Source organism: Caretta caretta, chromosome 15, assembly GCF_965140235.1.
Source record: "Caretta caretta isolate rCarCar2 chromosome 15, rCarCar1.hap1, whole genome shotgun sequence".
Taxonomy (NCBI): Eukaryota; Metazoa; Chordata; order Testudines; family Cheloniidae; genus Caretta; species Caretta caretta.
Window position 1 is genome coordinate 2,623,925 of NC_134220.1, and position 12,420 is coordinate 2,636,344.

A 12,420-nucleotide genomic window follows, 5' to 3' on the forward strand; every position below is an offset into this window, starting at 1 on the left:
GCCTGCAGCAGCGCCCTCCCTAGAGCTGCTGTGTTTTGGGCTCCACTCGGGGAGCAGCGAGCCAGGGGCAGCAGTGGGGTGTGTGTATCACTTGTGGGGAATTCCTCCCCCCGCATTCCAGAGAACAGGAAATCTTTTGTCCTTGGTGCGCTGGCCGAGCCATGTGTCCAGGATTCATGGCAGATCGAGCAGCCTCTGAGGCCCAGAAATGCCAGGGCGGCGCTGGTGCAGCTGCTATTTAAGGGGCTGCCTAACATCAGCGCCTCCCGGAGCCTCTGCAAACTGCACCAGCCAAAGCCGCCCAGAGCTCGCACCCTGAACCCTCTCCCATGCCCTAACCCCCTGCCCCAGCTCGGAGCCCTCTCCCACACCCAAACTCCCTCCCAGAGCCTGCACCCTGCACCCCCTCCCACACCCCTTGGCCCCAGCCTGGTGCCCCCTCCTGCACCCCAAACCCCTCATCCCTGGCCCCATCCCAGGTGGGCCCCCAGCCAGAGCCCTCACCACCTCCCGCACCCCAATCCCTGCCCCAGCCTGGTGCAAATCAGCAAGTGAGCGAGGGTGAGCTGAGCAAGCGATGGAGGTGGGGGGATGGGGTGAGCAGGGGTGGGGCCTCGGGACGGGACGGGGCGGGACAGGGAGCGGCGTGAGGGTGTTTGGTTTTCCGAAATTAGAGAGTTGGCAAACCCAGGCCTTGCGGAATGGCCCATAAGTTGCCAGTTTGGTGCCTACTCCCCTGCATGTCACCTGGGACCCAGTCACTGTCTTCAGAAGACACTGCTGCAGCCCCAGTGCTCCCTCCGCAGCCCCAGCACCTACCTCGTGGGGAAGACGAAATCCATTCTCTACTGAGCAATATTTTGCCAATGACATCATCGTGCCTGCAAGGAAAGAGAGCCAGGTCTGGGCAAAGAATGCCTGGAATTAACTGCCCTGCACAGCCAAGGAGCAGATTACCCAGGGACCAATCCACCTCAGCGGGCTTCCTCGCACCACTCAGCTGTTCAGGGAGGGATTCATTCCCTTCGTGCTTTGCTCTGCACAGCTCCACCAAGGAAACCAACTGTCTAACGTCTGTCTCTGGCAGTAGTTACAGTAGGGAGCCCCTCACTGGAGCATCGGAGAGCCTACATCTCCTGAGGTCCGTCCTGTGCCTTGTCCACAAGGTCTTGGAAAAAACAGCCCTGGGAAGCAGAGAATTCCTCCTCCCTGGCTGTTCACTGATGGGCTTCTCCCCCACCCATCCCTGAGGCAAGCCAATGGCCAAGTCAGCCCCAAGCTCAGAGGCCCAGACTGTGGAGGAGCCCTCGGGTGGGGGGTGAGGGGGTTTGCGAGGAAATACGGGAAAGTAAATACTCTAATAATCCTGCTGCCTGTTTGCTGCTGAGTCAGGGGCCAGCCCCAGGGAAAGGGTGTGCCAGAGCGTGGCACCAGAGCCCAGGGGCAGCTCCATCGTTCCAAGCAGAGCCTGGCTCAGTAAGACCCACTGCACTTCATTCCTGTTCTGAGCCCCAGACAGACCCGGGGTCCTCTCCAGGCCCAGAAGCAGTCCCCTATGCCCCCTCCAGCTCCATCTTACCCAATGGTGTCCTCGTCCAGCACGTAGAAGGCAAGACTGTGGAAGCCCCTGGGCAGGTGCAGGGTGTACTCCTCCCCCCAGAAGGGATTCAGGTTCTTCCACACGGTAGCGGTCCTGCAAGCAGAGCGCAGGGGCGGGTGAAGTCAGTGCCAGCGGCCAGGACCATCCCCCTGCGAGAGGCGATTAGGCCGAGCCAGCATCGTAGGTCACGGAGCAGTGGAGAGGGGCTGTGAGAGGGATCACAGCTGGTGGACCCAGCCATCACTGTGAGAACTACAGGCTCAGTCCCTACCCCTGGGGGTGGCCACTGGGGCAGATTTACTCTAGCTGCTTTATCCCAAGGGCTTTGGAAGGAGAGGCAGAGGATCAGGCCCTGCTCAGGGATTGAGAGATCACCCCAGGCTGTCAGAGATCTGGACCTCACAGCTCCACGAATCAAGAGCATGTACCATGCACGCTGACCCCACCAAACGCACAGAGGTACACACGACCCCTGCCAGAGGCATGCAGCGTCCACTGACACACTGACACAAAGAACTACAGTCACACATAGCCAAAGGGACGTAAACGTCACCAGCAATCAGTCACTCAGCTGCTGCCGACACACATCCCCAGCAGCAAACAACCCCCCAACACACACAGCCACACAAATGCCAGGGCGCGAGCACAGATACTGCCTGTGACGATGTGACTCAGCAGGGAGGGGGGAGTGTTGATCTGGGAATGTGCCCTGGGGATGGGAGACCTGAGAGCCTGTCACCTGAGCCAGGAGGGGGAGGGGGAGGTGACACCTCTGCCCAGGAATGTGAACAGAGGCTGCAGCAGGGAACCTGCGGGGTGAGTTTAGTTGGCAGTTTGGAGGCTGGGGGGAGGAACACAGGGAACCCCAGGGCTGGGGTCTAAGCTCCCTGCTCCCCCAGAAGGACGTGATTGAGGGGTCCTGGTTGTACCCACAAGCTCTGTTGTGGACTGTGTTCCTGTTGTCCAATAAACCTTCTGTTTTACTGGCTGGCTGAGAGTCTCAGTGGATCCCAGGAAGAGGGGTGCAGGGCCTGGACTCCCCCACACTCCGTGACAACTGGTGGCAGCGGTGGGATCTACTGCACCCCGTGAACGGCGCTTCCTGCAGTAAGTGACTGGGGAACAGTAAAACGAAGGGGAATTGACGGGGACCAGGCGTGCTGAAGATTCAGAGACGGTTTCGGGGGGCGGTTAACCCCTGGGAATGTGTGACCAGAGAGAAAGACTTTTGCAGTAACAGGGTCCCCCGGGGGATTGCAGCGAGCAGTCCCAGGGGCGGAGGAGTCTGCAGCTCGACCCTGGCAAAGAGGTGGTGACCTCAAGAAGGACTGGCACACTAAGGGCTTTTCCTGGAAACCGTGGGAAGCTGCCCGGCCTGCGAGTGGCCAGCAGGGAGATGTACGCTAAACGCCTTAAGAGTGACCTGGTGGAGCTGTGCAGGCAGAGGGGGCTGCGCATCGGGAGGTCCACCAAGGAACAACTGATTGCCCAGTTGGAGGAGAGGGATCGCTTGGATGACCCGATCCCTATCCCTGAGGGGAGCCGCCCGGCAGACGCAGCGTGGGCCCTGGGGCCTGACCGGGCTGGGAGGGGTCAGACTGCTGCCGAGGACATCCCGAGACCCTTCCTACCTATGTCTGGGGGAGGGGTTGGGGGAAGCCCAGCGAATACCGAGGGCACCCTGACCCCAGCACCCAGCAGGGGATCCTCCCGGCGGAGCTCCCCATCCCTGGAGCGGAGGCGGCTGGAATGGGAGAGGGAGATGAAAATGAGGGAGCTGGAGGATCATGAAAAACAACGTCAACATGAGCAGGAGGAGAAGGAGAAACAACGTCAACATGAGCAGGAGGAGAAGGAGAAACAACGTCAACATGAGCGTCAGGAGAAGGAGAGGGAGCGTCAGGAGAAGGAGAGGGAGCGTCAGGAGAAGGAGAGGGAGCGCCAGGAGAAGGAGAAACAAAGACAGCACGAACTGGAGCTGGCCAGGCTGAAGAGCAGTGGGGCCCCGGCTGTGGTGAGTGAGGGGGGACCCAAGACTGCAAGGAACTTTGATAAGTGCTTCCTGGCCCAGCGTAAGGAGGGGGAGGACATAGATAGCTTCCTGACGGCCTTTGAGAATGCCTGTGAGCTGCACAGGGTTGACCCTGCAGACAGGCTCCAGTTTCTCACCCCCTTACTGGACCCCAAAGCCGTGGAGGTGTACAGCCGGATGACAGGGCCGGAGGCAGGGGACTATGAACTGTTCAAACAGGCCCTGCTCCGTGAGTTTGGGCTGACCCCCGAGATGTACCGGAGAAGGTTCCGGAGTCAGCGTAAAACGCCTGAGGTCACCTACCTACAACTGGCCAACCGGATGCAGGGGTATGCCCGCAAGTGGACAGCGGGGGCCCGAGCTAAAGAGGACCTGCTTGACCTAATTGTACTGGAGCAGCTGTATGAACAGTGCCCTTCCGACCTGAGGCTGTGGTTGGTGGACAAAAAGCTCGAGAACCCCCAGCACGCAGGGCAGCTGGCCGACGAGTTTGTGAACAGTCGGTCAGGGGGTAGCCGGGAGGAGTCCCAAAAGAACAGGCCCCCCCCGATGCAGAGAGAGAGTCACCAGGGGGCCTCCCAGCGGGGAAATAGGGAGAACCCCCTCCCAAGGGGAACGCCTGGCGTCGGGCCCCTCCGACCCGCTCGAGGGGACCAACGTGACCTGAGCTGCTATCACTGTGGCCAGAGAGGCCACGTACGGTCCCAGTGCCCTGGGCTCAGGGACAAACTGAGCAGACCCAACCTACCCAGGGTTAACTGGGTAGGGACCCAGCTGGACGAGGGGCAGACGACTCAGGCAAGGGGGGCTGCCAGTTTACCACCTGCCCCGGAGGGAAGAGTACCCCAGGCCAGCTCCACCAGAGGGCTGGAGGCTCTGGACTCAGGGCGCTCAGTTTACAGGGTGGGCGCGGGGCTGTCCCTCCGGAGAGAGTGCCTTGTTCCCCTGGAGGTGGATGGGAGGAAGGTCAATGGATACTGGGATACGGGTGCGGAGGTGACGCTGGCCCGGCCCGAGGTGGTGGCCCCAGATCGGGTGGTGCCCAACACCTACCTGACCCTGACAGGGGTGGGTGGGACCCCATTTAAGGTGCCCGTGGCAAGGGTACACCTGAAATGGGGGGCCAAGGAGGGCCACAAGGATGTGGGGGTACACCACCATTTGCCCACTGAAGTTTTGATGGGGGGAGACCTAGAGGACTGGCCAAGCAAGCCCCAGACCGCCCTGGTTGTGACCCGTAGCCAGAGCCGGCGAGGGCCACTGCTCCCTGACCTCGGGGAGGGTACCGCACCGGAGGCGCAGGACCCTACCCTGGTGGGAAGGGAGGGCCGAGGGGCACGGCTCAGAGAGGCTGAGGCCTCAGACCTGGCCACTGAGGGGGAACCGGTCCCCATCCCTTCCCCAGCCGCTGAGTTCCAGGCCGAGTTGAGGAAAGATCCCTCCTTGCGGAAGCTCAGGGACCTGGCCGACCTCAGGGTGGTACGGACCATGAGGAGAGGCTGCCAGGAGAGGTTCCTGTGGGAGAAGGGGTTCCTATACCGAGAATGGGCTCCCACAAGGGAAGTAGAGTCCTGTGGGATCAGGAGGCAGCTGGTGGTCCCCCAGAAGTATCGCCGCAAGCTCCTGTACCTGGCCCATGACATCCCCCTCGCAGGGCACCAGGGAATCCGGCGCACCCGGCAGAGGTTGCTACAGAACTTTTACTGGCCCGGGGTCTTTACCACGGTCCGGCAGTATTGCCGATCCTGTGACCCCTGTCAGAGGGTGGGGAAGGCCCGGGACAAGGGGAAAGCGGCTTTGAGACCTTTGCCCATCATAGAGGAGCCTTTCCAGAAGGTGGCCATGGACATCGTGGGGCCTCTCAGCAGGACGACCCGGTCGGGGAAGAAATACATTCTGGTGGTGGTAGATTTTGCCACCCGCTACCCCGAGGCAGTGCCCTTAGCTTCCATTGAAGCAGACACCGTGGCCGATGCGCTCCTGACCATTTTCAGCCGAGTGGGGTTCCCCAAGGAAGTCTTGACAGACCAAGGCTCCAACTTCATGTCGGCCCTGCTCCGGTGCTTGTGGGAGAAATGTGGGGTCCGGCACGACTGGGCCTCAGCTTATCACCCCCAGTCCAACGGGCTGGTGGAGAGGTTTAACGGGACGCTAAAGATGATGCTGAAAACCTTTATGAACCAGCACCCACAGGATTGGGACAAGTACTTACCTCACCTGCTGTTCGCGTACAGGGAGGTGCCACAGGAGTCTACCGGATTTTCGCCTTTCGAACTGTTATATGGAAGGAGGGTGAGGGGCCCCCTGGACCTGATGAGAGACGAGTGGGAGGGGAAGGCCACTCCCGATGGAGAGTCAGTGGTGGAGTATGTCCTGATCTTCCGAGAGAGACTTGCTGAACTCATGGGCCTGGCCAGGGAGAATCTGGCCAGAGCCCAGAAGAAGCAGAAGGTCTGGTATGACCGCACGGCAAGGGCCCGTGCCTACGCCACCGGGGATCCGGTGATGGTTCTCATCCCAGTGAGAAAGAACAAACTACAGGCCGCCTGGGAGGGCCCTTTCAAGGTCGTCAAGCAGCTCAATGAGGTAAACTATGTGGTGGAGCTGTCGAACCGGGCGCACCACCGCCGGGTGTACCATGTGAATATGATGAAGCCATATTATGCCAGGGGGAATGTGGTGTTGGCCGTGTGTGGACAGTGGGAAGAGCAGGGAGATGACCCTTTAGTGGATCTATTCCCTGGGACTAGAGCTGGTTCCCCCCTGGAAACAATTCCCCTCTCGGATCAGCTAACCCCTGCCCAGCAAGATGAGGTCAGGGAGGTGCTGCATCCGTACCGACAGCTGTTTTCCAACCAGCCTGGACGCACTAATCTGACTGTCCACCGGGTGCAGACAGGGTCGCACCCGCCGATAAGATGCTCCCCCTTCCGAGTCACAGGGAAAACTGCTCAGGACCTGGAAAGAGAGGTCCGGGACATGCTGGCTTTGGGGGTGATCCAGCCATCTGCCAGCCCTTGGGCCTCGCCGGTGGTGCTGGTCCCCAAAAAGGACGGGTCGGTCCGGTTCTGCGTGGACTATCGGAAGCTCAATGCCATCACTGTATCTGATGCCTACCCCATGCCCAGGCCGGACGAGCTCCTAGACAAACTGGGAGGAGCTCGGTACCTTACCACCATGGACCTTACAAAGGGCTACTGGCAAGTGCCGCTGGATGCAGATGCCCGGCTGAAATCGGCCTTTATCACCCCTCTGGGGCTCTATGAGTTCCTGACCCTGCCTTTCGGCCTCAAGGGAGCGCCGGCCACCTTCCAGCGCCTAGTGGACCAGCTCCTGAGGGGGATGGAGAGTTTTGCCGTGGCGTATATTGATGACATCTGTGTCTTTAGCCAGACCTGGGAGGACCACGTGTCCCAGGTTAGACAAGTGCTGGACCGACTCCAGGGGGCTGGGCTGACTGTAAAAGCGGAGAAGTGCAAGGTGGGGATGGCGGAAGTGTCTTACCTGGGCCATCGGGTGGGGAGCGGCCGCCTAAAGCCGGAACCAGCCAAGGTGGAGGTGATCAGAGACTGGCCCGCTCCCCACACCAAAAAGCAGGTCCAAGCCTTTATTGGGATGGCAGGATACTACCGAAGATTTGTGCCTCACTTTAGCGCCATAGCCACCCCCATCACTGAGCTATGCAAGAAGGGGAAGCCAGACAAGGTGGTCTGGACCGAGCAGTGCCAGGAGGCTTTCCGGGCGCTGAAGGAGGCTCTGGTCAGTGGCCCAGTTCTGGCAAACCCAGACTTTGACAAGCCCTTTGTGGTGTTCACCGACGCCTCCGACACGGGACTGGGGGCGGTGTTAATGCAGGAGGATGAAAAGGGGGAGAGACACCCCATCGTGTACCTGAGCAAGAAGTTGCTACCCCGGGAGCAACACTACGCGGCCATCGAGAAGGAGTGCCTGGCCATGGTGTGGGCCCTCAAGAAACTAGAGCCCTATCTCTTCGGGCGGCACTTCACCGTGTACACCGACCACTCGCCCCTGACCTGGCTGCACCAGATGAAAGGAGCCAACGCCAAGCTCCTGAGATGGAGCCTGCTCCTGCAGGATTACGACATGGACGTGGTCCACGTGAAGGGAAGTGCCAACCTGATAGCGGATGCGCTGTCCCGGAGAGGGGGCCCCGAACTTCCCCAGGTCACTGGTCACAGTGACCCCGCTCAGTTCAGTCTCGAAGGGGGGAGAGATGTGACGATGTGACTCAGCAGGGAGGGGGGAGTGTTGATCTGGGAATGTGCCCTGGGGATGGGAGACCTGAGAGCCTGTCACCTGAGCCAGGAGGGGGAGGGGGAGGTGACACCTCTGCCCAGGAATGTGAACAGAGGCTGCAGCAGGGAACCTGCGGGGTGAGTTTAGTTGGCAGTTTGGAGGCTGGGGGGAGGAACACAGGGAACCCCAGGGCTGGGGTCTAAGCTCCCTGCTCCCCCAGAAGGACGTGATTGAGGGGTCCTGGTTGTACCCACAAGCTCTGTTGTGGACTGTGTTCCTGTTGTCCAATAAACCTTCTGTTTTACTGGCTGGCTGAGAGTCTCAGTGGATCCCAGGAAGAGGGGTGCAGGGCCTGGACTCCCCCACACTCCGTGACACTGCCAACATGTACAGCACCAGGCACACACAAATAGCCTGGCACACCTACCCAAAGGCTGCCCAGCCCATGCAGCATCACAACCCTGCCACATTTGCCCGAGATCCAACCCACAGAGCTGGTAAGGCACGGCTCAAGCAAACTCCAGCTCCCTGTTCTGCCTGTCCCACTGCATGCTCCCTGCGGGGTATATCTCAGGGCCTCCTTCTCTACAGCAGGCTGCTGGCCCAAGGCGCACATGGCATGTGGCACCCCCCCTTGGGACTTCCAGACCTGGGGCTAGCGTTTACTGCTGCTTCATTCCAGCGCAGGGGGTAGGGGGAGCGTGAGCTGGGGAAAGCTGTTTCCTGACACCCAAGGAAACCTCAGCACTGGCTGGCTTCAGTGCCCTCACCACTACTGTGGGTCCCATGTGGAGGGAAGGGGAGGCAGCGAGGTGGGTGCTGCCGTTGGCTCACACCTCACTGAAAGGAAGAGAAAGAGAACAGAGTTCAGCACCTCTAGAGCAATTTACAGCATGAAGGTGCCATGCAGACATGAGCCATCAGCCCTCCTGAGCCCCCCATGTAGCAGGGAAGCATCATTATCCCCATTTTACAGATGGGAAAGTGAGGCCCAGAGGGCCAAACCCATCTGCTGCGGTTAATGAAAACACAGCCAGGAATTAATTTAGCCCAGAGAGATTAACCAACTTGCCCAAGGACACACAGCAAGTGGGCGACTGAGCTGGGGCTAGAGCTCATGACTTCCCAGCTCCCCACCTCATTTCCCAGGGCTTGGGGATTCAGATTCAGAACAAGCAGCTCCAAAGCCTCTCAGCGAGCCAAAGGAAACATTGTGCTCAAGCATTTCAGCTACGTTGCATGTGGGAGCTTCAAGAGGGATCCCCCCAGGCTGTGGGACCCTGTTGCAGAGGAGCGGGTCTCTGTGGAGAGACTGAGCTAATTAAAGAGGGCTGGGCTGCCCCTGGGTCTACAAAGGGCAGCTAGTTGGGAGCTGAGAGGGAGCACTGAGACAAGCTGGGCCCTGGGCAGCAAAGGACACGCAAGAGGGGAGCTAACTCCTGCAGTGAATCCCTGGAGCGAGGGGGCTCAGGCTGCTGCTCCAAGGGTGGAGCGCCATGGGCGGAGGGGAGGAAGCTGCTAGGAGCTGGAATGTCAGAGACCCTGGGAGGGTGGAACTGCGCCTGGAGCCAGGCAGACAACTGGTACCTGCTGATAGTGGGGTGGCACAATTTAAAGGTCCACACCTCCCCCAACACCTTGAGTCACACACCCCTTGCCCCCCCAGGGCACCTCTCCTTACCCTCAGCTCTCAGTTGTTTGCTCCTGCCTCTCCCTGTGGCCACAACTTGCAGCTCACCAACTCCAGGAGCTGCCACACAGGGAGGGGGCCCGGCTGGCACACCCTGGCAGAAATCTGGGGGGCACTTGACTCCATGTGTCGTCCCCATACATTGCCTCTGGGGCCAGGAACTGACTTAAGACTGCATTCTAGTTGTTGGTTTAACCTTTTTCGTAAAAGAATAAACCTCTTTAACTGGGACTGGGTATGGCAGTGGGGGTTTGGAGCTGAGGTGCAGCAGTGGCCATCTCGGGGACAGACCCCGTCTGCTACCCCAGTACATCTGCTTTTCCTCCCACTTCTTCCTGCTGCAGGATCTGGGCTCTCAGGCCTTGGGCGCAGGAGGAGATGAAGACATCTAGCTCCCTGCTGATTAGGGGAGTTGGATTCCCTTGCTCAGTAACCTCCTGCTGGAGATTCTGCAGCCTTGGGATCAAAGATTCAGGGGAAACCAACTGCTGGACCTTGCAGAGGGGAGATGTTGTGCTGGCCTCCAGTGGGTGAGCCCCACACCCATGGAAATCCCAGTCCCCAATCTCATCACACGGAGCTGAGCTGAAGGCTGTAAAATTGTCCTTTCCAGTCAAAGAGAGGAGCTAGCTGCCTGGAAATGCATGGATGTCCCTGGATGGAATGAGGACGCAGCCTTGGTGCTGGGCTGGGAACAAACTCCCAGTTCCAAAAGCCCATAAAGGTTGGATCCAGACTTTGCATGCACCCCACCCACCGAAAGACATTCCTGGACCAAGCTTTACCCGCAGACACCAGTCCCAGTGCTGTGGCGGGGCCCCTCCCTGGCCGGGACGTGGCGCTTCCAAGGAGCAGGAGGTTGTTTCCATTCTCCCCTGGAGTTATGAGCAGGACAAAGGGTGGCTTCCCAGTGGGGAGAACGGTGCAGTGGCAGCAGGGCTGGCGATGAGCCTGGGCCAGATCTGGGGCTGCTCAGGAAATGAAAGCTGGGGGACAGGCAGGGACAGGGGGCAGGGGATGATTAAGAAGAAGGAGAGAGAGAGACAGAGAGTGGAAGAGAAGAGAGGGAGGGAGGGAGGGAGGGAAGGAGATGTGCTGGGCCGTATGTGAGGACCATGGATGAGGCTGGGAGGACCCAGGCCCCTGACCCTGTGTTGCTCTCCTGCGCCCACTCCCCCAGCTCTGGCCAGATACTCCCTCCCTCCCCTCCAGCGAGCACTCGGCCAGCTGGCTGGAAAGGGGGAGACGCTGCCACCTCTCCAGAAGGGGGAATAATTTATGGACTTCTCCATAGTAACCACTTCATCACTGGCCAGCTCCCGAGCAGCTTCTCTGCGCTGCCGGAGGACTTGGAGCACCACGGCAACCACGGGGGCAAGGTGGAGAACCTGCGGGGCAGAAGGAGCGAGCCCAGCCTGCAGGATGCTGCCCGCCCCCAGGGAATCACAGGGGAGAGTCTCCTCTGTCCAGAGAGCAAGCAGGGGGCTGTGTGCAGCTGGAAGCCACCAAATGCAGCTATAACCAGGGCTGGTTCGAGCAACCACGCCCGTGCCGGTGCGGGGACCACCCGATGGCCTCACGCAATGGCACAGCATTGCCACCCCCACCGGGCCCGCACAGGAGTTCCATGGCAGGGCAGGCAGCTGGCGGCCCTGTGGCTGCAGCCCCATCACCCTTCCCACCCTGTGGGCTCCTGGAGCCAGCAAGTGGGAGAGCAGAAAGGGTTCTCCCCCCGGCAGGCGCAGTATGGGGTAGGGGAGCACAGAGATAGGAGTCATCATGGTGAACAGAGCAGCGTGAGAGCATGCTCTCGGAAGCCAGCCTAGGACAGGCAGAGTTGGGCATGGGGGGGGGGGGGGGGGCACAAGGAGAGACAGTTTGGGCCTGGAGTTGATTCCTCTGTGCAATGTGACGCTGGGCGCATCATCCCTCATGGGGTCCTCTCTGGCCTGACCAGACATGGCTGGGGAGAAAGGCACCTGCTGAGCTTATAGAGCTCCCCCACGGTTCATGCTCCAGCACCTCCCATCCCAGAATCTCAAAGCCCCTTGCACAGGTGGCAGGCAGTGTCATCATCCCCATTCCACAGTTGGGGAAACTGAGGCACAGAGCAACACAGACCCACATTTTCAGAAGTTGCAGCTAGTTTTTGGCTGCCCGATCTAACACACTCAGGGCCGGACTGCTGGAGGTACTGCCGGCCCCAGCTTTCCAGAAGCAGCTGCTTGGCCCAGCACCTCTGAAAAGCAGGACCCAGGTGCTACAAATTGGGCACCGAAAATCGAGCACTGAAATATGTGGCCACTTTTGAAAATCTGCCCTAAGTGACTTGCCCAGTGTGTCAGCGACAGAGAGGGGGTTAGAACCCAGAACTGCTGAGTCCCAGCCCTGGGCCTTATCCAGGTGACCCTTCCTTCCCTGGCCCTGGGGTTCTGTTGTTTCCCCCTCCAGGGCTGGATCACAGCCGATCCCCAGAGCTGCAGGACAGTATCTCACTCACCCCTTCTCAGGGCACAACGCAGGAGACCCAGCTGACGTGACCCACTCAGTGCTGGGCCAAACAGCTGAGCTCGCAGCTCCCTCCCCTAATGCAGGGTGGGCCAGGTAGCTTTGCTCAGCCCTTGATAAGCTCCTTGGCGGGAATGAGATTCTCAAGTCTCTGTGTCTGGAGATCCCAGCCCCTTCGGGCCAATGCCTGGGATTAAGGGCCCAGTGGTTAAGGGCCATGGTTCTATGTTATTCCTGCTAGGTCACGTGACCCCAGGCATTGGCTGGCTGATGCCAGTGCGGGGCTGACGCCAGCATGTTAAGGCTACAGTTTAAAGGCTGCCTCCTGCAACA

The 12,420-nt window shown here is 59.9% G+C and overlaps 1 protein-coding gene across 2 annotated transcripts in view; it reads right to left on the minus strand.

The window, feature by feature from the left end:
* RASAL1 (RAS protein activator like 1) overlaps nucleotides 1-12,420 on the minus strand; it is a 111,317-nt gene that overhangs the window by 80,243 nt on the left and 18,654 nt on the right. For both annotated transcript variants that reach the window (XM_048822240.2, XM_048822241.2), the window contains exons 3-4: nucleotides 1,580-1,693; nucleotides 820-881 (exon numbers count right to left, since the gene is read on the minus strand). In XM_048822240.2, the coding sequence (XP_048678197.2) occupies nucleotides 820-881; nucleotides 1,580-1,693 (176 nt within the window). The remainder of the gene's footprint in view (nucleotides 1-819; nucleotides 882-1,579; nucleotides 1,694-12,420) is intronic.